This window comes from Fukomys damarensis, unplaced genomic scaffold (genome assembly GCF_012274545.1).
Source record: "Fukomys damarensis isolate Sample0158 unplaced genomic scaffold, DMR_v1.0_HiC HiC_scaffold_17, whole genome shotgun sequence".
NCBI classification, from domain to species: Eukaryota; Metazoa; Chordata; class Mammalia; order Rodentia; family Bathyergidae; genus Fukomys; species Fukomys damarensis.
Window position 1 is genome coordinate 81,954,190 of NW_022900929.1, and position 26,564 is coordinate 81,980,753.

Sequence of the window (26,564 nt, forward strand, 5' to 3'; positions counted from 1 at the left end):
AACTGCCAATGCTGAATATTTATGTGGGATGGGTAATGCACACGTAGACATTTCTGATGGTTAATTTGCTACATAGTTTTCTTTTTCTGGTACTGGGGATTGAACTCAAGGGTGAAACAAGGTCTTACTAAGTTGCCTAGTCTGACCTCAAGCTTGTGATCTCCCTGCCTCAGTCCCTGAGCAGCTGGCACTACAGGTAGATATCACCACTCCTGGTTTATATAATTCGTACATAATCATTCATTTCTATCATCCTTCGGTGCAGCTAGTTTTGACATAGCTTTGCCCCAACAATATATACATAGTCAAAATTTGTAAGAATAAGTAAAAAAACTGTGACTTAATTTTTAATAGGGCTTTAAGAAACCTGTATTCCTCTGGAAACATAGCTTGATTTTTGCTTCAGTGCTCATGAAGAAAGGCCTTCCCAAATCTGTAGATTTTAAATAATACATTCTTCTATGTATTTCTTATTACTTATCAACCTGGTTTCCTAACTGCATATATGATTCTGTTTGTACCTATTTCAAGCAATTACTATAATGCTACATATCATAGCACTTCAGAGTTTATGATGCACCTCAGGCACTCTCAGGACAGTGCTATAAGGTAGATAATAACAGCTACTCTTTATTGAGCACCAACTATCTGCCAAATAGATGTAAGATTTCCAGTACTCAAAATAACTCTGCGAATGTCCACTGATTTCATAAAATGAACGCTAAGATACAGAGAAGTTATAAAAGCAACTCATACAATTCTTCACCTTAGGGTTCATTCTGCCTTCTCGAGGAGGAGGAAGGCAGGCAGTGCTGATGTCTGAGCCTGAAATGCAATGTGGTGCTTGGGAATGAGGTGAGGAGGCAGGTGCAGTGGTGCATTCCAAGGTTGGACCGGTACCAAGACTTGGCTGATTAAAGAAACAGAAAATCTAGAGTGAGCACTTGCTACGGTCAGCTTGGCAGTAAACTGGACACCATAATGTCGAGGAAGAATGAAACGCAAGTGGAAAGCTGTGTACTCACCTTGAACTTACTGATTACTAACGCAATAGCCCAGATGACAAATTATTAATTTTGTCTTGTGTGATGTTTTTATATATTTAAAAGATATCTATCCATCACAGATGCATTCTGAGGAGTTTAAAGTGAAATATGATGTGTGGGATTTTTAAAAGTCCAGTAAAAAAAAAGAGGGGAGGAGATGGAGGAAATGACTGACAAAATGTAGATACACAGGGTGAGGCATGAATGGAGCTTTTCTGCACTATTCTATGTACTTTTGTGTGTGTTTGAAATTTTCCAGGTAACACCCTAAAAATGTTTGAAAAAATAGGTGATTTGTACTGATGTAGGTTGTTTGATTTAGGTATTGAAACTGAACACAAGGATGAAGCGAACACAAAGTAGGTGTTACCTGACCAGTAAGAGAAACCGGTAAAGATAAATCGATTCTAAATCCCGGCCAGTAAGTCGGAGAAAAACATTTAAAAGGGAAACAGGACCCCTAGTAAAATGTTAGGTAAATCCACAAACCCAGCCTTCACCCAGCAGTGGCTATAAAAATGGATTTGAATGGATTCTAAGTTCTTCAGAATGTTAGTTACTCAGTTTTGGTCAGCCCAAATGGAATTTTCCTGTTTTTTCCTTTTCTGATGCTAATTTTGCCAAAATACTGTTCTCTAAGTAGCTTTATTTTCTTAGATACACATAGTGCTGAGCTTTGGTCCAAGTATAATATGTATTAGATTGATGACCTTGAGTAAGTCATTTTAACTTGGTCTTTGTTTCTTATTTCTAATATGGAGATAACTATCTCAGAGAGTTTTGTTTTTTAAAAAAATATGACATATAAAGTGTGTTAGCCAGGTTAATCTTTTACAGGTGTACGGTTAGTAGTTTAAAAAAGAACATGGCCTACTTTCCTCTATGTTAAAATCATAGTTGAGGCATGATGTTTTAATGATGGCAATCTCCAACACTAAACCCCAGTGGGAGGCCCTGTGCTATCTTCTCAACACATTTTAGAAGCTTGGTTCTCTTCCTCTGTGTGACAAGCATGCATATCTATACATACCTGTATTGCCAAAAATGCAAAAGGCTGAAAAATATGCCAGGGAAACCATATTATCAATATCTTTGTCACCACCGCCACCACCATCGTCATCATCATCAAGATCTTGCTATTTTGCCCAGGCTGATCTTGAATATCTGGACTCAAGTGATCCTCCTGCTTCATCTTCCCAAGTAGCTAGGACTATGGGAGCCTGGCTCTCATACTCATTTTTTATTCTAAGAAATGCTTACTTTACTCTTTCTAGGAGTATATCAACTTCTACACTGTCACAGGGTATGGCCGACAACAGGTACAAAAATCAAGTATTTCATTTACAGCAATCTGTCCTCAGCACTGTAAGAATTCAGTAAGTAAGTATCACTTTTGAGATACAATTTACCCTGAATTAATTCAGATGCAGAACCTATGCATCTCACCTTCATTTCTAGTTTGTAAATAATTATGGCTGTGAAACATAAAGGGGCCACTGATGGAAGCTGGGCCTAGAGAATGACTTTCAGGTGGGAGCAGCTGGAGGCGGCAGCATCACCATGCTCAAAGCCTCCTGAAGTTACAGAACCACAGGCAGCTGTACATGACTCATCTCAATATGAACACTGGGAGCCAAATATCCAATAAACAGTGAAACAAGCAAAACAACAGCAGCAAGGGGCCAGCAGGAGTCCAAGTAATGTAGGACCCACAACACAGCTTTAAACAAACAAACACACAAGCAAACAAACAAAAAAATCAGGGAATAAGAGATTGTATTTGTATTTACAAAATAAGCAGGATGTTAAGAATAAGGAATCAGTAGAAAACCAGAAAGAACTTTAGAAATTAAAAATAACCAAAAGTTTGAAATGAAAGAGAAGGGGTGATGGGAGAAAGTTTCCAGAAAGTAGAAAAAGGCAATAATGAAACATAAAACAAGAGGCAAAAAACAATTATTATTATTATTACTTTGGTACTGGGGATTGAACTTGGGACCTTGCATTTGCGAAGCAGACGGCAGAACTACTGAGCTAAATCCCCGGCCCAAAAAAACAATGATAAGATCCAAGAAGTACAAACTTTAGCCAGCACAAACTCTAAGAAAGAACAGAGAGCAAAGGAAAATCTTGAAAGAAATAATATCAGAGCTTTAAAACAGGTGTGTGTGTTACATGGACAATCACATGTCTCAGTGGAGGTGCTAGTCTGCCCAAAGCAGGCATGTGGGTATTACTGCACATCACACCACACGGCAGGCACAAAATCTGTCTAATAAATACTTGATAAACTCGTTTTGCTCGGAAGAGGACTTGAGTTTCCACTAAGGTCTGTGCCTGTGCAAGAGGGTGCAGCCTGGTATGAAAGTGAAGGTCATTCTTAGGGAAAGCAGTTACCTGGAACTCTGGGAAACTGGAAACCCTGGCTTGTGCATCAAATTTTGAAGGAAGTCATTGTATTAAAAACTACAAATTTAAAACTAGTCAAACAACCTCTGTTTAAGTGCCCTTAAGGGTCACTGCCCACTCAACTTTCTTTTCCAAAAACCTGATCTGAGCTTCTAGCCAGACACAGCTCTATGGTACCAGTTAGTGGAATATGTAGGCTATGAATCAGACTCTCCTGTGGAAACTAATCCTTGAGTCATGATCGTGATATTCCACTGGCATCCTCCCCAGGGACAAAGTATGCATTTGAGTGTGCCAATCTTCCCTGCAAAGAGGAAGCAGTGATGGCTCCCACTTATCACGACCATAACCACTGAAGCACCCTGCCCTGGTTACGCTCGTGCAGTCACTAACAGGGTCCCACAGTCACTTTTAACCCACTTTAGGGTCTCTGGCTTCAGTCACTAATTTAGTGAACATTCTGAGAGCCAGTGTTGACCTAGTCACTGTTCTAGGTATTAGGGACAGCAGTAAACACAACAAAAAGTCCCTAATTTAGGAAATTCTACTCTAGGAAACACAGCCCAGACAAGATTTTTTATTTTTTATTTTTACTTTAGTCTCCTTCTCTGACCCATTCTAGATAATTTATACTTTTCTACCTGATTGCTTACGTACCAGTACCTATAGCTCCATCTTTAACCTTTTCCCTTATTTCTCTTTCTCCTTTCTTATTTTTTTTTTAACCTGAAATGTTATGAGGCTCCCTGAAATTAGTCCAAACTATTAACATCCACAAAAGACTATAAAACTCTTAAATTACGCCAGTGGAAAAGTTTCCAAGATTTTCAAATGTCTATTATACTTAAGAAATAATATATGATTTAAGTAGCATTATAAAGATTCTCCTTCAAACTATGAAAAGCACAGCTGACAACTCAAGCACTGATATCTGGGTGTTTCAGCTCATCCCCTAAGCCACTGTGAGATACGGACATTCTTTCTTCTTTTTGTATCCTGACCAGACCAATGAGAAGATAGCACATTAAATGAAGTTGATGCTTGAAAATACCAGAAGAGTTTTTTTAAAAAGAACATTTCAGTTATGTATTTTTTAGGTCTTATTTTTGAAAGAAGACAAATTAATGTAGGCTAAAAGTTTTAATAACATAAATCAGGGGTGAGGATATTGCTCAGGGCTGGAGCATTTGCTTAGTATCTACAAGACCTGGGGTTTGATCTTCAGCACTGTGGAAAACAAAAGAAAACAAAACAAAATAAATCCCACTATAACCCAGATTACAACTGTAATGAATTAAAGAGATTTATCTAGAACTGCTTGCTTTGTAGACCAGTATAATATTTTCAAGTTCTTAAGTGAATCTAAAATGTAGTCCTGGAAAATGCAAACATCAGCCTTTTAAATTAAATTAAATTTTATTTTATTATTTTTTGCAGTCCTACGGATTGAACCCAGGGTAGTTATACTACTGAGCTACATCTTCAGCCCTTTTTATTTTGGGACAGGGTCTCACTAAGTTGCTCAGGCTGACCTAGAACTTGCAGGCCTCCTGTCTCAGCTTCCCACATACCTGGGATTACAGGCATACATCACTGCAGGAAGATACCTCAGAATTCTGCAAATCATACTAAAGTTCTTTTATAAGGAAAGCTCTTAACTGTTTCTTGGTCCAAATTATCTCTTTTATCTTACATGGTATCAATCAAATACTGTACTGGTCTAAACGACTAAGTGGATTTCAAACATTTTGTAAATTCTTTAGGCCTGGGCCTCAAGGTTACCCATGGCCCACCTTTATGTGAAGGAGAGAAGCTCTCCAGTAACCCAGAAGCAAAGCAATTTCTTTCTTATTTTCAAACTATGAAAGTTTCTATGTGCACCTGTGGTATCTAAAGTACATGGGTGTGCTTTTAACCCATCATTCATTACAGTGACATTTCAGGGACTCACTGGACATGACACATGGACCCTATTGCTGCTCTTATCAAAGAAGGCCCAACAACTGCTTCTCCAAGCATGCCCAGGTGCCTGCAGCATTGGCATCATCTGGGAGTTTGTCAGACAACCTATCATCTCTCTTAACACAAACCCCCAGGTAATTAGTGTGCCTGTGAAAATCACTAGTTCAAATGACATACTGTTAAACCATTCTGATTGTGACTTTTAATAAAGCATTAGAAAGTAGCCTCCAACAAACAGACAAGAGAAGAAGAAAAACAGAGTAATCCTGGATCACTTTAGCTATATAAAAGAGTATAATCTCAACTTTTGTAAGAGGGACAAAAGATTAAAATCTATTAAGAATGTTTCTGCACTGAAGCAACGCAGACCAGCAAGGAGTGTTGGAGCCTTGTGGAGCTAGGCTGCTTCCCGGGCCCTAGCACTCCGGGCCTCCAAGCAGTGCAGACTGGGGAGGAGTAGAGCCGTGTGGGCACCCCCATATCACCCCAGTACCCCGACCCCCAGCTCTGGTTGCTCTGGTTGCGCCGGTACCTGGATCCATACTGCAGAGGCACAGGGAGTCATAAAGGCCATTGTACCGAGCTCCACAAGAGCAGAGAACAACAGAAAGAGCACCTCTCTCAGGCTCCTTGATGAAAATTGAAGCCCACTGGAAACGTGAAGAGAATCTGTGCAATAAAGGCATGCCAGATCACCACCTCCCCCTGGAACTTGGACTATCCTCAGGGGAAACCTGCGGTAGAACCTTGCAGAGCTCAAACCTACAGGAGGTCAGGGAACTCAGCTTGGGCCTTGCAGCCAGAAATCAGCCTGAATCTCACAGGTCTGCTGCTGGCTCTCTGAGACCAATTGAGGTGGATCTGCACACTGCTGCCCACGTTGTCTGTTGTGACAGCAGAGACACCCTGACGGAGGCCCTTCGTTTTTATTTTTTATTTTAAAAATTATTATTTTTCTTTTCCTCCTTTTTTTTGTTTTTGTTTTTGTACTGGGGATCAAACTTGGCTCCCTACACTTGCAAGGCAGATGGTGGAACCACTGAACTAAAACCAGGGCCCATTTTCCTCTTTTTTGGGGGGGTTACCGGGGATCGAACTTGGGTCCTTGAGCTTGCGAGGCAGGTGACAGAACCACTAAGCTAAATTCTGGGCCTCTTCCTCTTATTTTTAAAAAATTATTTATTTTTTTGTTTTTTTTGAGACAGGGTCTTGCAACCAGTGAGGTAAGTGAACATTCCCCATCTCCACATTAGGAAACCTCTCTGGACCCAATCCAGTGACATTAATTTCTTTTCTTTTTGTGGGGGGGTTTGAGACAGGGTCTCACTTCTCACTATGTAGTTGAGACTGACCTGGAATTCACTATGTAGCCCAGGCTGGTCTTGAACTCACAGCGATCCTCCTGCCTCAGCCTCCCAAGTGGGCCACCACGCCTGGCTATATTTCTTATTTTTAATTTTCATTTTGTTCCCCCACTCTTCAAATTCTTCCTGTTTTCTTTTTTTCCTCTCTTTTCTTTATCTTTCCCATTCATTCTCTAGCTCTCCCATGTTGTTCTTCATCTCCCTTTTCATTCCTCCTCTAATTTGATTTCTTCTTTCTTTTTCTTTTCTTCTCTCTTTTTCCTTCTCTCAAATGTCATTAGTTTCAAAGGAAAGTAGGTACAGTTTCTAGCTTCCCTATCGCTGTCAGGTTGTTCTATTTTGTCTTTGTTCTTTCATTCTGTCTTTCCCTCTTGTCCTCAACAGTTTCCTAGAGTTAGTGTGATCTTCCTGTGTCTTCTGGCCTCACTTCTAACTTTCACTTATTCTACCTATCTATCCCTCTCTCCCCAACTCCTTCTAAGTCTCCATGCTAAAGGGTAAAGTTGCTATATTGAAGAGTTTATTCATTATAAACATATTTTGGGCTGGCCCTTGGTTTTGATTTAATTCACATGGTTAAAGGTGATAGATTAATAACTACTACAAATTATCATTTTCTAAGCTGTGGTTGATACTACCGTGTTGCTGATTATATCACTTGGGCTAAGGTGTTGTGATTGATCTAATCAGTTGTCCTTTCCAGTATGATGAAAATGAGAGTGTCTCCGAGTCAGATTCAAAACGTAAGGACCAGCTATATCTGGAAGATCTAAAGACAGTACCAACAACAAAAATAGAAATGAGAAAACATTTAAGCACAGACATAGACTACCAGCTCACCAAAGGCGAAAGAGAGAAATGACGGGAGAACTGAAGTGGAAAAGTCTGACAATCAAACACCAGGACACCCTGAACTGATAGCACAGGAAGTAACAAAACAGATGAATAAGGCTCTAGAAAAATTCAAAACAGAAATAATTTCCCAGATAACTATAGAGATGGTGAGCAGAATGAAAGAAATGAATAGAGACTCTAGAATAGAAACAGATTAAAAAAAAAAAAAAAACATGACAGAAGCCATGAATGCCCAGCACAGGAAAGAAATGGAAACCATGGAACAGATTCAAATAGATATCTAGGAGATTAAAAAAAACCCTCTATTTGAAGTATATACAATAGATTGACCCAATCTGAAGGCAGAATATCACATATAGAAGCCAGAATCGTGGTCAGTGACCATGAAAAAAGATCCCTACAGATACTACATTATGCAAAGAAGAACATAAGACTGATAGGAGTCCACAAAAAAGCAGGAGAAAGTACAAATGACACAAAAAACCGTTCACAGAATTAATGATAGAAAACTTCCCAAAAAGAAAAAAAAGAATCTGACATACAGATATATGAGGCACATAGGACTCCAAATAGCCATGATAAAAAAAAATCTACACCTAGATATACAATAATCAAGATCCCAGAAACCCAACAGAAGAACAAAATACTGCAAGCAGTTAGAGGAAAAAAAAATCACATACAAAGGAAAGCCCATCAGAATCACAGCAGACTTTTCAATCAAAACCTCAAGTCAAGGAGAGCCTGGAGTGAGGTATTTCAAGCCTAAAAGAAAACAACCTCCAGTCTAGAATGATGTGCCCTGCAAAACTATCTTTCAAAATTGACGGAAAAATAAGATGCTTCCATGACAGAGAACACCTGAGGAACTTCATGAACACCAAACCAGCACTTCAAACAATTCTAAACAATATCCTAGATAAAAATAGTGAAGGTCACAACTACATGAGGCTCAACAGAGCAAAACCATTAGGCAAGGCAAGAAATTAAAGGGGGGGGGATAAAAAAGGGCCAATAACAGGACAATAACATGAAAATGGTAAGTTAATACACATCAGTTATAACCATCAATGTTAATGGCCTCAATTCACCAATCAAAGAAAAAGACTGGCAGAATGGATTAAGAAGCAAAATCCAACAATATGCTGGATACAAGAAATGAACCTAATTCAAAAGGAAACTCATAGACTCAAAGGAAAAGAATGGAAAATAGTTCTCCATGAGACAGGAACCTGGAAAAAAGCAGGGTTAGATACCTTATTTACAGAACAAGTATATTTCAAACCAAAACTTATTAAGAGAGACAAAGAAGATCACTACATCCTTGTAAAGGGAATAATCCAAGAGGAAGAGATGACAATCATAAATATATATGCACCAAATACTAATGCCCCCAACTATATAAAACAAATATTAAGGGACATAAAAAACCACATAAGCACTGATACAGTTGTAGCAGGGGACCTCAATACCCCACTGTCACAAATAGACAGGTCATCTAGACAAAAAAGTCAACAATGAAATACTAGAAGTGAACCAAGCTTTTAAACAAATGGACTTAACAAATATCTACAGAGTGTTCCACCCCACAAAATCAGAATATACATTCTTTTTGGCTGCACTTGGGTCATTCTCCAAAACAGACCACATACCAGCTCACAGAACATGTTTAAGTAAGTGCAAAGGAACTGAAGTTATCCCATGTATATTATCAGACCATAGTGCAATTAAACTGGAGATCAATAGCATAATAAACCGCAAGAACTTCATAAACACATGGAAATTGAACAACACTCTCTTGAACAACCAGTGGGTCACAGAGGAAATTAAAGAAGAAATTAGACAGTTTCTACAATTACATGATAATGCTAATATAACATATAGGAATCTGTGGGACACAATGAAAGGAGTTCTATGAGGGAAATTCAAAGCAGGGAATGCCCACACTAGGAAAACAGAGTGAGCTCAAAGAAACAACCTAATGCTGAATCTTAAGCTCCTAGAAAAAGAAGAGCAAGACAAACCCAAAGCTTGTACAAGGGAAGAAATTATAAAGCTCAGAGCAGAAATCAATGCAATGGAGACTGAGAATGATACAAAAAAAAAAAAAATCAACAAATTGAAGAGTTGGTTTTTTAAAAGAATAAATAAAATCAATAAACCCTTAGCCAATCTTACCAAAAAAAGAAAGAAGAGGCTAAAATCCATGCAATTAGGAATGAAAAAGGGGACGTCACAACAGATCCAGCAGAAATCCAGAGGATCATCAATACCTACTTCGACAACCTGTACTCTAATAAAATGGAAAACAGAAGAAATGGACAGATTTCTAGACACATATGAATCACCAAAGTTGAACGAAGAAGTTAAAAAAATTCTAAACACACCAATTAAAATCAGTGAAATTGAAAATATAATTAAAAACTTACCAACAAAGAAAAGCTCAGGTCCTAATGGCTTCACTGCTGAATTCTACAAGACATGTAGAAAAAAACTATTGCCACTACTCTTTAAACTTTTCAATGAAATTGAAAGGGAAGCAATACTTCCAAATTCATTTCTGAAAGCAAGTGTTACTTTGATTCCAAAACCAGGGAAAGATTCAATGAAAAAAGAGAACTATAGGCCAATCTCCTTAGTGAACATAGATGAAAATCCTCAGTAAGATGCTAGCAAACAGAATACAGAGGGTCATCAAGGAGATCATACACTCTGACCAAGTCGGATTTATTCCAGGGATGCAAGGATGGTTCAACATATGTAAATCAATAAATGTAATACACTATATTAACAAGGACAAAAATCAAATGATCATCTCAATAGATGCACAAAAAGCATTCAGCAAAATTCAACACCCATTCATGATAAAACCTCTGCAGAAAATTGGAACAGATGGCTTTATCTCAACTTGATAAAGCCTATCCATGAAAAACCAACAGCCAACATCATACTAAATGGTCAAAAACTGAAAACTAAAATCAGGAACAAGACAAGGATGTCCACTGTCACCACTCCTCATCAATATAGTTCTGGAAACATAGTGACAACAATTAGACAAGACAAAGAAATTAAAGCAATAAAGATAGGAAAGGAAGAAGTTAAACTGTCATTATTTGCCAACAATATGATATTCTACATAGAAGACCCAAAAAACTCTGCCAAAAGACTTCCAGAGTTAATTGACGCTTTCAGCAGCATAGCTGGATACAAGGTCAACACTCAAAAATCAATAGCCTTCTTACACACAAATAACAGACTCACAAAAGGAGAAATTAGGGAAACAATTCCTTTCACAGTCGCATTAAAAGAAATGAAGTATCTAGGAATCGATCTAATAAAGGAAGCAAAAGATCTCGACAATGAAAATTACAGCACTCTGAAAAGGGTTTGAAGAGGATATAAGAGAATGAAAAAACATCCTTTCCTCCTAGGTAGGAAGAACAAACATAGTGAAAATGGCCACACTTCCAGGGTGAATAGAGTCATTTCTAGGCATATGGATGCACACTGAGGCCATACTCTTAAGTGAAATAAACAGGACACACATGCATAAATACTGGATAGTTGCTCTAGTGTGAAAAATTACGAGTAAATAAGGTTCAAATTGTATAACTGATATTGTGTAATAGGAAGAAAAGGTCTAAAGGAGCAGGCGAAATGGGAGGGGTACGGGAAAGGAAAGAAGGGGAAAGAAAAAATATGAGAAAAGGTAAAAAATGGAAACGAAGTCTTTGTAAATAGGGAAGGGTAGAGGGGGTGAAGGGAGGGCAGGGGAATGTGAAAAAAATAAGAACCAAGATATGTCATGTAAAGATGCAAGATCCCAATGATGAATGTACCTGAAATGTCCCAATAAACTTTATGGAAAAAAAAGAGAGTGTTTCTGCACTAATGAACCACTGAATTTAAAATCATCAGTACCCATGCTGATGATTTCCTCTTGCTTGGTAATACAATTTACCATGACCCCACCCACCCACCCTCTGTACCAGGGATCAAACTTGGGTCCTTGTTCTTGCAAGGCAGGCAGCAGTACCACTGAGCTAAATCCCCGGCCTGGTAATATATTTTACATCGAGGCAGACCAAACCTTGCATGGTGTCATGGTTCCCTAAGGGAAGGCCTAAGATTTTTTCTTCCCCCAGAACCTAGAGGCCCACAGATGCTGGGGACCTGCTATTTCGGGGTGCTCTGTGCTGGGCGTGGCTCTTAAGACCACAGGACCACACTCCAGTCTGAGTCCTGGTCACTTCTCAGCAGTTTGGTTAAATCTTGGTGAATATAAATTGCTTTTCAAAACCTTCCACGTTGACAGCCTCCCCATACCGTCTCCCTGAGGGGACAGGTTGTTTGACTGTGTCTTCTAGAATCTCTAAGCGTCTACGGTTCTCTGGCTATTGCCTTCCATCTCACATCAAGGCAAACCAAGAAGCTGAACCAGAGCCCAGAGCAACACCGAACTATTTCCTGGACGTGCTGAGGATATGTGAGCTACTCTCTCAGCACCATTTCTCCTGCTGATCTCCTTGCTGACCTGGACCTGCCTGTCCCTTTGCCTCTGGCCCTGGCCCCTTAGTGCTCCCTGTCCCTGTCCTAAGGCTCAGGAAGAGTGGGTCCAGAGAGGGAATCCTTTGGACAAGAGTTTCCTGCAGGGGCCTCGACACCCTGACTTGGTTTCTATGAGGAAGGTGGGTTTTGTTTTGTCCTATTTTTTGGTGGTAGGGAGGGAACTGAGAAAGTCAGAATAACGATGTCCAAAATGAGCTGTGAATATTCATGGAGGCTCCAGTTTCCATTTCCTATTTTCTGTTCCCTTCATTTGTGTGGCTGGGCCCCCATTTCAGTGCTCACTGCCCGTTTACTCATTCTGTGGTTTTCAGCGGAGAGAGCAGAATGACAACCTTTTTCTCCATCCTGGAAGAGACTGTACTCTTTGCAGCCAGGGAGTTTATCCCACGAGTCATAGTGTTCCCTACGTGCCTTGCTGGTGCTCTGTGTCCTGTGACATCCAGCAGGTCACCTGTGCTTGCCGTTCCTGCTTCCTCGCCCACTGTTCCTTCAGCCTGGCTGTCATCCCTGGTGTTGGGGACACCTGAAAAGCCCCCGCTGGGAAGTTCACTGAACACCTCCCATGTGCTACACCTCATGGGTGCTTCAGTCCTCTGTCCCGCCCCTGACTCCAGGCCTCCGTGACCTCCTGGCCTGTCTGATGGCTCTCTATTGCCTGTCTCTTCTTTCACCATCTCACTGAAACCCCTGGGGCTCAGAATTTGGCTTTTACTCCCCTCACATCTCAGTTCCTGTTCTCCCTGGCTGAGTTCTTCCTCCCTGAGCTTTAACTCCCGGCTCCCACCCTGGGTTTCCAGGGCTCCCCACCCTGCTCTGTACCCACAGCTGCCCCTGACAGCAGCACAGACTCAGCCACACACCAGTTTTTTGCACCCATCCCACATCTGGCTCCTTCCCACTTTCCTATCTTGGTTCATGACATCACCATTCACCCAGTCATCCGAGCTAAGAAAACTTTGATCCATTTATAATCTATCATGTTACAAAAATTTATCGTCTGCAAACGTAACAAGAAGTCCTCTGCACTTCAAATACAGTGTGATATATCACCTAACTGCCTGTCATCAGGGACACACAACTTTCTCTTTAGCAGCAGAGGTTCCAACCCACCAGTGTGAGGTCGCTTGTGTGGGCTTTGCCTTTGTGACGTTGGGGTAGTGGGGGTGCTGCCCTGGGACGTTTGACAATGTCTGCAGACATTGCGGGAGTGGCTGGCATTTACTGGTGAGGGCCAGGGCAGCTGCTGAAACCCTCCATGGGAATTATGTGGCCCACACATAAGTGTGCTACAGGTAACAGCCCCACCATCAAGGCGCTGCTTGATAAGCGCCAACCAACTTCTCGACTCCTCAGATGCTCTCAATGCCCCTCACGGCTCCTTCCTCCTGAAGTCCTGCCACGCTTTTCTAAGACACACCTGTCTCAGCACGTGTGTACTCACTAGACAGAAACAGTTCTGCTCACCTGTGCACCCTTTTACTACCATGGGAGCACCCCCAGCAGAGACAGCATTTCATTCATCTTTTATTCTTAGTGTCTGGAGTTCAAATGTGGCTGGATGAATAACGGAAGAAGACACAGCTGCAGAGAACGCAAAGGATCTCAGCGAAAAACTCAACTTCCCGACACTCAGAAATCAAAATTATACTTATCAGTTCTAAGAAAAGGACACACACATTGTCCACCAAATTTTCAAAACTGCTCATCATAGTTGTATCATAGTTTAGAGTTAATATTTAGAAACTGCATTGATTTTTATGGGAAAGATTAAGTACCATTCACAATAAACTTATCCGAATGTCTACATTTTCTGCTAAATTTAATAAAAGAAGGGCTGAAAACATAAAGGGACACTAAAATAAGTGTGTAGGGCTGGGGATTTAACTCAGTGGCACTGTGTCTGCCTTGAAAGAGCAAGGTCCTGAGTTTGATCTCTGGTACCAACCCCCCGCCAAACCAAAACTAAAATAAGTATGTATTTAAAATATTTATTAAATTATTAAAATGGACAATTTTTTAAAAGTTCAGTTCCATTAGGCTTAAGAAATTTACCTATCCAGGATTAAGTAACAGATAATGAACAAAAACTTTTATAATAAAAAGAAAAAGTATAAATGTTTCTGATAAACATCCATATATGTAGCAAACAGTACAAGTCTGGTCACAATTCTAAAGCATCTTAGATAATCAGATAAGGAAAACTCTGGCCTCTCACAATGTTCAGAAAGCAGGTAGAGTAAAATAACACAGTATAGTAACTACTCTACAGATTTGAGAAATTTCAGTAGTAATGATTTTTGTAGCTACAGAAGTACCTTAGTTCAGTAATGTATTTATTGATTGAGCTGACAAAATATTACTCATAATGTTAAAGACCAAATTTCTATTTGGAGATCAAGTCACTATACAGCCTTTACAAAAGTAATACTGTATTTCAAAAGGCACATAATAAACATATGCCAGTTACTGTTACATTCTTTGTTTTTTGGTACTGGGGATTGAACTCCGGTCCTCGTGCTTGCAAGGCAGGCCACCGAACCGCTGAGCTAAATCCCCGGCCCTTACTGCTATATTCTTTGCTGTGCCCAGAATAAACACTATTCAGACTGTAAAGTTCCATCTTCCTTCTAACTTGTAAACACAGAACAGAGTCTGTGTCCCAGTGCAGGTAAAAGTTCTCAGTAGATTTTAAAAATTAGTCATTAACAAGCTGCTGATTATAGAGAGCTAGAAATGTGACACCATACTGCTGGAGGCTGGTGCTAAACACAGAAGACAAGAATCTGCAGAACTCTTGGTGCTTTAGAAACCAGGGTCTCTGGCTGAAGTGGTGATTTAATTTCACACTGCCCAGTACAGATAGCTGACATTACTAAATGCTGCTCTAATATCAACTTGTTAAATGCGAATCCAGACTCAGCATATCAGAATACTAACCCAGACTAGCTGGAGACATGGTAAATATTTTGGGATCTGTTATTTATAAATGAGTTACAATATACCACTATAATTAGATTAATATATAATTATTGATAAATACAGGATTTAGAAATTCCATTGTTGTCACTGCTATGTTTAGAAAAGCAATGTTAGTACATTCTTCATAGAATCGTTGATTTACTATTGATTAATTAGATCAATTTAGATATAGTTTATATTGAATTTAACTGTTGTATTATTTACAATACTTTAAAAAGTTGTTTAATAAACATTAAGGGGAAGAATAATTTAAAACCCCAGTAAAATACACACTTCTGAAGTATTTTGTAATTCAATAATCTAACAAAAATTAGAATTGGCACAAAGCTGGGCATTTGGTTATCACAAAAAATTTTTTTGTTGGCTTTCCTGAGTTTAAATAAGACCCCGCCCAAAATGTGTATTTTAGCAGTGCAAAAGGTTTAATTTACATTTCATTAAAAATATCCTTTTTGAAAAGCATCAACAACAAATTATGTTACCACAAAATAAGTATTTTAAGGTTAAATATTTCTATAAATATTTCAAGGTTAATTCATTTCAATTTAAATATAAATTTACAAATAACATTAATTCAACCGCAAATTATTATTATTATTATTATTATTATTTCGGTACCGGGGATCAAACTCAGGCCTTCGTGCTTGTGAGGCAGGTGACAGAACCACTGAGCCAAATCCCTGGCCCCAATTGCAAATTAATAGGTTCCTTTGTAGTGCCATTCCGTTTCTTTCTTGGGGGGAGCAGTTAAATGGATTATAATCTCCTAAAAGCTGGTTTTAGAAAAGTTGTGTAAGTGAACTTAGTAACTGTAAAACATAGATCAAATCTGAAATTTGATCTCTTTCCATCCTCAACAAATTAGTTGCTTAGATTAACATCTGGGTATTAGTAATAATGATTATTTATCAGATTTCAAAATGATTGTATTTACCAGATTTCAAAAGAGAGAAAATCAGGGTCAGGGGTGTAGCTCAGGGGCACTGTGCCTGCCTGGCAAGCACAAGGTCTTGAGTTTGATCCCCAGTACCACAAAAAAAAGAGAGAATCAATGAGCAATTATTTAACATTGTATTTGCCCAAAACCTGTTGTCTAGAAGTCTCCCTCCAACCTTTAATAAAGGTATGGGGTGTTACATAAACACAGGTAGACAATAAGGTCTTTTCCCTCTATGTGCTGTCATTTAGACCAGGTATAGTCAGAAAATGTTTAAAATTTCCTCAAATCTGCTAAGCCCTAAATACAGATATTTTTTTTAAAAAAAACCTATTTCAGTTCAAAATACTTCAAATTATTCTGAAAAGACTAATTAAAGAACTACTTTGACTAGGATTCATTAAATTACTAATATAATGAAGCACAATAGTTGAAACAAGAAATTAATATGGCAAATAGAAAATTATGGAAATTGCCTAGTAATTTAAGGCAGATGCAAACATAAAACTTAGAAATGAATATTGCTGAAAGAATTACATTTTCAAAGATAGTATTAACTGAAAGCTACAGAAAAACAGAGTAGAGTAGAAACAAAATTTCTATGGTTAGGGTATATATGAAGGAAAATTACATTTAGCTTCCCTCTGTTTAAATACGCAATATGATGATTTTTAATCAATGATCATATAAATAAAATATATGCATTTGAAATATTTCTTCTATACCCGTAAGATCTCTCTATTTTTATATATTTGTTTAATATTTTAAATAAGCACTTTATTTTATTTCATAATAATTGAGGAGAAAAGTGACATTTTTGAAAGTAGGAATAATACGGGGTTACATATGAAAATATTGTGCCACTTGAAAGAAAAATGTACCAGGATAAAGTGTTATGAGAGATTATTTAAAACTTCAGTTTTATGCTACAGAAACATTTTATGGCTTAAATCAGTTAGGAAAGTTTTTTTTTTTTTTTTTAATACTGTTTGCCAAATTGTGAAAAAACAAAGAATGGAAAAACTACGTGGGGGGGAGTCTTCAGCTTTATAAGTATAAAGTTCATGACTACAAAATACTTGCTAGCTAAGGACCAGGAAACCATATAAACTGCTAAGTTATAATACATTTTATTATAACATAAACTGACACTAAATAAGGCCAAAGGAAACCTACCTTGCAAGAATTAGATAGTCCATTTGTGAAGTTGCTGATGCTGTCTCTTGATAGACTGTCAACTTCACCTTCATTTCCAGGTGAAAGCTTTATGAGTAACTGCGAGGGTCCCCCCTTAGAACTGTGCTCAAGGCTGGATAAACAGGAAATATTTGGATAAGTTCCTCCCAATGAAATACTTCTTTGTAAGACAGTGTGGTTTTTGTTTATCTGTGAATTTGGTCTTTCCAACTCTCCACTGCATTTTGTTTGGTAGTCTGTGTTTTGGGTGGGTGGTAAACACTCAGATGTTCTGTGCCAGGGCTTAGAATACCGTGGATCAGAATGAAGCTTAATTTCTGACATCTCCAGTTTACAGTCACCATTTGTTATCTCACAGTCGGAGGCAGCTGTTTTTCGCTGGGTGAAATACACTGAAACACATGAACATCCTTCAGAAGACTTTTCCTGAACAGTCTGTTTGGGGCTGTTATTTGAAATCACAACTTTCTTCTGGGATGAGCCCATGTGAAGTGGCCGTGTATCTCTGACTTCTCCACGAGTACAGACTGCTTTACATAATCGTAGTCCACTGACAGCAGTTGAAAGAAACCCTTTGGCTCCGGAACCATCTTCATGATGTGCAGCTTCACTAGGAGAAATGGTGAACTGGTGTGAGGTCTGGTGGGACCCCCGGCTGGGGAGAACACCTGTACCTGCTGGAGAGGCTGGTGGGGTGTTGGAGGGGCTCCGAGGAAAAATGACTAAGGAAGAGCAACGCTTCAGTGGAGTTTTTGCATTCCTGCTCACTGGCAATTTCACAGTCTCGATCCCATGCTCCGAGTCATTCTGGACAAGGGGAGCTGTGCTGGGACTTCTTGAAAAACTCTCACAGGGAGCGGCACTCCTGTTTGGCCCAATTCTGTTGGAGGTACTGTCAGCAGATAAGTTTCCACTGAAAAAAGTGCCATCGCTTGGTGGGAAAGAGTAGCCGCAGCAGTCGCTGCCGGCACTGCTGGTGTAGGAGCCTCCACTGGCACTGCTTGCAGACGACCCGTGATCACTACTGATGCTGCTGTAGGACCCCAGCTCACTGGCTGCGAAGTTCCCCAGGCTTCCACTGCAGACACTAGGACTGCTTCCGAGGTTGCCATGGCTCCCAGCACCGCTGCGGGCGCATTCCTTTGAGACACTAGGAGGCTGGAGACTCCCACTGCACCTTGGGGGCTTCAGCGAAATCCGCAGGGAGCTGCTCTTCTTACGGATATTTTCAGGTGAAGGGACAGAGGAGCCTTCCCGAGCTGTCACACTCTTCGTCAGCGGAGCCGCAGTCTGTCTGGGAGTCAGCTTCATCTGAACGTTAGCTGAGGAAATCCATGCTGGTCTCTGGGAGCACGTGCGGACCCGGCTATCTACACCCTCTCCGGGGCCTTCTGACAAAGGGTAAGTACTGCTTCTTTGGGCTGCAAAGTGCAATCGCAAGCTTTGTGCCATTTGTTCTCATTTCCAACCATATTAAGGGCCGAGAGTCAAAACCAAGATCTCTGTCCACAGACGGGCTCGAAGCAGCTGTGCTGCAGCGAAAGCAGCAGTCATTTGTGGTGCCGACAGAGCTGTCGAGTTGTGTTCTTTACCCTGCTTAAAACATTCGACACCAGATATTACAGAGAGAACGTCGACCCGGCGACCGCTCGGAATCGCTCTCAGCCCAAGCGTCTTCACCCTCACAGCGCTTGATTTGCAGCGACCTTTACGCTGCGCTCAGCGGCACTCTGACTGGAACACAGCCAGCCTTGTTTCAATTATACCTTCTCCAGTCTGCACGGATGAGTAACACAAGAACATCGGCCTCCTAACACTTCAAGCTGAAACAGTACTTTTTCACACCAGCTCTACTAAATGAATATTTAACTCGGTGAGGGAGTCTCAGCGCCTGTACTTTCTCCAGCAGAGTCTGACCACTCATAGTTTTACCCAAAGGTATAGAATTACAGGAAGTTGGTAGGAATGAAGCCCCATGTAATTGAGGATCAAATCAAAGATTAAATTTCCAAACAGTACCCATACTGGGAATCTTGGCAAGTTAATGTAGAAAGGAATATGGACTGTTAATTCTTTTAAAGTGAGCAGATTCAAACAATTGTGTAAATTTGGAAATGCCAAAATGTTGGGGTGAATTGAAACTTCAGCATTCAATCAAAAGATAAATATTTCAGCATTCAAAATTACCAATTACAAAAAGTGAAAGTTTACACATACAATGATGAAATAAACCTAGTGACATACTGCAAAAATGAGAATACGTTTGAGGGGGGAAAAAGGAAGTTTAAGAGACATTGTCGCCAAGCATTTTCTCCTGTAATTTTAAGGCCTTTTAGCCAAGCAGTATAGTCTTTAAATGTTGCCATTTATAGTTTGACTATTAAAACTCTGCCAAGAAATAGCGTAAGCAAACATTCCATTAAAAATATATGCAGATGGGCTGGGGATTTAGCTCAGTGGTTCTGCCTCACAAGCACAAAGACCGGAGTTCGATCCCTGGTACCAAAACACACACACACACACACACACACACACACACATATGCAGATTAGACAGAAAAACTATACCCAATATAGTTTGAGCACACTGGGCATTTCATTCCACAGTCTGTGCAATTCCTTCACTTAACAGAGATTGTGGTGACTAAAGAAGTCTAAAAAGGATTTAACACATCAAATAAACAAATCTCAATGCCAAGTCTGTTCTGCAAACTCCAAGAGCTCTTTGCTGGCCCCTACTGGTGCTTTGAAACAATCCATGGAGCTGTTCCACATCCATAAAGAAACAAGTCATCCTGCATATTTCTTTACATAAACAAAGTACATGCTTGTTTACATTTTTTAGTACTAGCCTGGCCCTGGAGGTGGAATTACTTACTAGTGTTATATATATGTATATATCTTTCTGCTTTGTATTTATTTAACCTTTATTTTCAGTTTACTAAGCAATAAAAGTTTAATAATTTAACATCTCTCCCAAATGTCATAGACCAAGATTAGTATTCTATTTGAAAGAAAGATTTTATTTTTAAATAATGCTCTAGGGTATATTTAAACCCCTTACCTGAATTTTATAGCAGGAACTCCAGTAATATATATATCTTTCTGCTTTGTATTTATTTAACCTTTATTTTCAGTTTACTAAGCAATAAAAGTTTAATAATTTAACATCTCTCCCAAATGTCATAGACCAAGATTAGTATTCTATTTGAAAGAAAGATTTTATTTTTAAATAATGCTCTAGGGTATATTTAAACCCCTTACCTGAATTTTATAGCAGGAACTCCAGTAATAAATATATACTGGCTCATTCATAGGAAAGCAAAGAGTAAAATAGTTCAGTTGTTTACACCACATGGTACTACACCCAAGTTGTATTTTTCTAAGTAAGTTTTTTTTTCTGAGTAAAAGCAAATATGTAAAACATATACTCGTACTTTGCTTTAAAAGGAAAACTACTCAAGTTAGATCTGTTTTCAATCATGATTTTCTAAAAGTATTTTTAATCAATTGAGACATGACAAAATAGAAATAAATGAATCTGTTAAATTTCATTTGAGTGGAACGAGATATTGCTGTTTTAGGAGGCACATAACAGTTATAAACTTTCAGTGATAATGATGATGATTACTAAGGAGTGAATCTAGAGCTTTCCCACTGAACTACATCTTCAGGCTTTTAAAATTTTATATATTAAGACAGAAAAGGTCTCCCTAAGGCAGAGGTGGCGAACCTATGGCACATGTGCTGTATCAGGTTGTGGTATCATCAAAAGCTCTAAAAGGTTTGCCATCACTATACTAAGTTGCAAATCTGGGATCCTCCTGCCTCAGCCTCTCAGAGAGCTGGGATTATACGTGTGTACCACCATGCCCATATTTATTTTGGTTTCAAACAACCTATTTCCTTTAAGATTTCACAGACTTCAGTAGTATCTCTTAATTATTCTTTTTTCTTTAAAGACGGAAAGTCCTAATCATTTCATGTTCTATTCCAACTTCAGCTTTTCTTCTGGGACTAAGTAACTTACCTCTACTAGGCTAATAGGCATGGCCTAAAATCTCCAATTAATAAGAAAAATTCCTCTAATTATTAATATAAAATAATGAACTGCAAACTTTTGATTAGTAAATATTTTCTCTGTGGTTAGCCAGCTTCACCACAAGCACCAGTTTTAAACCTCTGACTACACTTCAAGCTTTCAGACTATGAAACATTTCTTCTGATCTTCCTGAGGTCTTGCTGTGCACAGAGTAAGCATCATGTAACACCAGATAAGAAGGTAGGTGGGGAAATGGGTGGAGGTCACCAAGTCACTCTGACCCTAATATTTTCTTTTAGGATTTAAAAAAAAGTCAATCCAGTCACTATTTCTAAAGAAATATCAAAATGCTTGGCATGGTGTACACACTTGTGACCCCAGCACTCAGGAGGCTGAAGAAGGAGGATCACAAGTTCAGAGTAAGCCTGGGCTACACAGTGAGACCCTGTCTTAAAAGCAAATTAAAAAGTTCTGCAACTGGACAAGAAGGAACGATGTTTGGAAAATTTACAGAGAAGGTATTAGCCAAGGAGAAGTGAGGGAACAGAATCGTGTACTTCCTAGCACTCCAGTCTGTTCAAATCCCAGAGGCTGAACAGGTCTCCTGGCGGCTCAGGCTAAGACCACAGAGGATTTACACCACCATCCTCACAGCTCACAGAGAACCAGCAGCTGGGGCAGCGTTGCCCTCAACCTGGCAGATGTCAACTTCCAGAGATGAGCTGGGCAACGTGGTAACCTTCACTTAGGGGCCCACAGAACCTCACTTTCTGGAGCAGAACAGACAGTACTATGGGCAGAAGCTCAGGACCCCAAATTCTGAGCTGAATGGTGATCAGCAATCTCCACAAGAGATAAATGTGACTCTTTCCAAGTTGTGGACAGGCACCAGGTGTGACTACTGATTGGCAGACCAAGACCACAGAGATGGTGGAGTGAGGTCGTATGTCCAGCTGCTTAGTCAGATGTTGGTCCAAATGTTGCCATGAGGTATTTTTAAAGATGTGATTAATATCTCAGACTTTGAGTAAAGCAGATTACCTTCCACATCCAACCAGCAGAAGGCCTCGAGAGCAAAGACTGAAGATCCCCACAGAGGCACTTCTGCCTCATCCCTCCAGACAGCCTGCACGCCCTCTGGCCTGCCCAGCAGCTCTGACTAAGTCTGCAGTGTTAATCCCATCTGAGTCCTGGCCTGCTGGGCCCTACAACCTTGTGAACCAGTTCCTTAAAATCCCACCCTCCCAATGCAAGATTTCCTGTTCCGGGATAACTATTCAGCCCAAGAAGCAGTGTCTCTACCCAGAATGCAGGCACAGCTCCCAGACCTGGGTGGCTGAATGTGTGCAGGGCTATCTCTTAGGAAAAGATGGGATGGTATTCACAGGGGCACAGGCCTATTCTTGTTATGTAGCCAGGCCTATTATTTCATTGTTGGCTGTAGCTTCCATGGTGCTAAAGTGATCTTTGTTCTTCATATACATGCAAGGGCTGGCAGTGCACCAGACACTACTGTGAGGCTTCTGCCAGCCCAAAGCAAGGCAAGGCTTGCTTTACTAACACAGTAGATACAGAGAAGGGAAAATACCCAGCACCAACAACATGGACCAGACAGCCGCACACGTGTGAGTCCCTCTGTGTGAAATAACTCTTCATGTTTGTATCATGATTTCACAGCCACTACCTCATTACGCACTGATGAGAGAGGCGGAGCAAGTGCCTTTACCTGTCAACCTGGGGAAATATTTTCGGAAGGACCAAGTGATCTGCCTAGGGTTATAAGCTAATGTGTCATAGCAGAGACAGGATTTATAATAGAATTTTTGGCTCTTTGGTGTGGGAATCTATTATATCTTGATTAACACATATTGGTAAAAGTTTAACATTTTTATATACCATTCAATTGCTAATATCAGGGGTAATCTGACTTATCACAACACACTATACATGTGCAGTGTTATATACCTGAAGTAGGTACTCAAGGAATGTTAATAAAGCAAATAGTTTGAAAATACCAAAATTGGCAATGAAGAAACAGTCATAGCACACTGTTACCAGTAAAAAGGACTAGAACAACTAAGCATGATGAAACAATAAATAAAAGAGGTCACCAAAAATACATCGAAGGATCAAAGTACACATCGCAGAGGCTGGGGATTTAGCTCAGTGGTGCTGCCACTTGTCTTGCCAGTGCAAGGACCCAAGTTCAATGCCCAGTACCAAACAAACAAACAAAAAAACAAAGAGCGCATCACAGAGAGACACTCAGACAGGTATATGAGGAGACAGGAGAGCCACAGACACAATGCCTGTTCAGGGAGATTCACGTGTAAATTATGCACAAATGCAGGTCCTAGAGGCTGCCCTGATGAAATGTGTCTTCCTGGGTCAATCTCACAAAAGCATGTCCAGGAACACACTCAAAGAGACACTATTTTCATAAATTCGAAAATACACAGGGCTGGGGATTTGGCTCAGTGGTTCTGCCGCTTGCCTTGCAAGCACAAGGTCCCGAGTTTGATCCCTGGTTCGGGGGGAGGGATATTCACAAAAATACACAAAAGGAAATACTGATTTTTAGGTACATATCTTATAAAAATACTCTAGAAAGCAAAGCTATAATAAGTACAAAATTTAAGACAGTCGATATACCATTTGGGGGGTAAGACAGGAATGCCACTGAGGTGGGTTACAGGTGAGCATTGAACATGAGACACGTTCTAGTTTCACAGGCAGGCATGAGTGTACAAACATTTGTCTTATTGCTAAAAATAAAGACTTACATTATATATACATTTTTGTACATTACAGGATTTAAAAACAAAACACTAAACTTCATCTGGTCCCACCTAGAAAGAAAATGGAACTATACAGCTGTGGTAGGGGCATCTCCATTTCCACAGAAAGAACAAAAGCTGTAGAATGGACTGCGCTTGTACCCAAATCCCCTCTCCAGCAAACTCTACCCTGCTCATTATGCTAGACTTTCACTGTCAGTATCTTCATTGTTAGGAAAAGCATTGCTGCTTGGACGAAGAAAAGCATGTTATGCAGTCAACACAAAAACCAGATTCTTTAAAAAATCCAGTTTCCTTGTTTACAAAAAATGAGCAATTCCTTTTTAGTGTTTGTGTTTAATAACTGATGAGCTCTGAATACTTGAAACTGTTTTTATACTTACATTCATTTTGAAAATTTACAGGTTTAAAATACAAACATAAGACACTAAAAAGGGATCCCAAAGAGAGAGAAGTAAGAAAAGGACAAATTAGACTTTAAGATAGTCTTTAGGAAATCTGGAAACAGAACTGTCATTTTATACAAACTGAAGCCGGTTTGCCTCTCCTTGGGCCTCTGAGAGCTGGGAACCTGCTACAGGACTTTCTCCGCTCACTGCTGGTCAGGGCAGAGGAGCAGGACTTCACTTCTGGAGGAGTCCATGGAGCGTGGACAGGAGTGGAACCGAACATGTGATCTTCAAGGAAGTACCACGATGAGCAAGAGCAGCTAGGAAATCACTGGGTGACCCAGAGCACTGGCCAGGACAGCCTGAGGGAGGCCTCACTCACTATCTGCTGAGTCAGGGTGCTCCTGAGAACCCGCAGGTATCACAGAAGGAAGAAGCCTCTGTGTCTCCTGGCAACCCAGATCCTCTCCCCACTCACAGATCCCCCATGCAGAACACGGCTTCATCCTGCTGTGGTGCCAAAGAACTTACCAAACGATTCTCATCAAACACTTCAAAAAGGAGCCGGTGCTGCTGCGGATGGACCTGGTAAGAAAAGCACAGCCTTGCTTTAAAAACAAGAGAGCACTTGTGTCCAGTAGATGCTTCGACGAGGAGCAAATACGCTAAAAATGCTATTTAAATTCCACAAAACACGAATATGGGGCAGACCGTTCAGGAGCCACTCAACTCCTAACAGGTTTGCCAGAACAAAGAAGATATAGCTGCTTATTTTTCAGAGTTTTCTAAAATAGGGTGAAAGGAAGTAAAACAGAATTTCAAAAGAGTACTTCTATGTTCGTAAAAACTTTAAAATGTACATCAGGTTTTAACGTCTCAAGCTCAGTTTTATTTACTTATTATGTCTATAATGACCAAGGTGGGTCTGGCTTTCATGGAAACTGGGGCTCTGAATCTTCTCGGTAGTGACTTAATAAAGCCATGTGTGCTTCTAGGACATAAAGTACACAGGATGTCAAAAGTATACCCAGGGGCTGGGGATTTAGCTCAGTGATGCTGCCGCCCACTTCGAAAGCACAAGGTCCTGAGTTTGATCCCCAGTACCAAAAAAAAAAAAAAGTAGACCTGGATTGATTTCCACTTACTGTTGAGATTTTTTAGCACGTGACTAAGAATGCACACAGTAATTTTCAAAGCCAATGCCTTTCATTTTTGCTGAAATGTTTTAGTATCAAATCAAAAATCTATTTAATATCAAAACCTTTAATACTTTTTATATCAGAGGTTAAGATATAGTACAAAAGCACATTCAGGTGGTTTTCAACAATACGCATATTACATTGAACATGGTGATATACTAACACTTTGGCGTACATGTCAGAAACAAGAGGGCCTCTGCTGCAAGAGAATCTTGACACTGAGTCTACGTCCTCACTCCCTCCGTCACTGGAACACAGTTCTGGCAGTACATGCACAAATGCCCCCAGCCCACCACACCATACAACTCCCAGTGGACCACCGACGTTAAAAGTTTAAGCAGAATATATATTCAGTAAGATATAACCATGTGCTAACCTGAACCACACAGCTTGATAATTTTTACACACGCATACCATGTGGTCATCACCCAGATTAAGATCTCGAATACTCTTTGCATCACTTTCTCATGGGTAATTGTTCAACATGACAATCTGAATATACCTGTCTAAACACACATCCCATGGACCTGGGGTGACCAGTGAAGCAAGCTGGGGCCAGGCATTGGATAGGACTACTGAGAGCTCATCAAAGAGGAATGACCTAGCTGAGATTCGCTTGACCTCTGCACTTCTCTTTCCTGTCTAGGATTTGGTTAAGAGAGTAGGCACTCCTGCAGCCATACTGTAACCAGGAAGCAACTGAGGAGAGAAATCCCGATCAAGAATCAGAATCCATGGGGACAGAAAACCAGTGTAAGGGAACAGTCTTCTCAGAGAATACACAGAACTTTTCAGGAGATGAAACTAAACTGTAACTTGAAA

The 26,564-nt window shown here is 40.0% G+C and overlaps 1 protein-coding gene across 6 annotated transcripts in view; it reads right to left on the bottom strand.

Moving 5' to 3' along the window:
• Nedd4 (NEDD4 E3 ubiquitin protein ligase) overlaps window positions 1-26,564 on the bottom strand; it is a 94,309-nt gene that overhangs the window by 49,892 nt on the left and 17,853 nt on the right. For 5 of the 6 annotated variants that reach the window (XM_010609038.2, XM_010609036.2, XM_010609035.2 and 2 more), the window contains one exon: window positions 25,075-25,128. In XM_010609038.2, the coding sequence (XP_010607340.1) occupies window positions 25,075-25,128 (54 nt within the window). Of the gene's footprint in view, window positions 1-17,294; window positions 19,316-25,074; window positions 25,129-26,564 lie in introns of those variants that run through there. The other variant, XM_010609041.3, reaches the window with a different exon arrangement.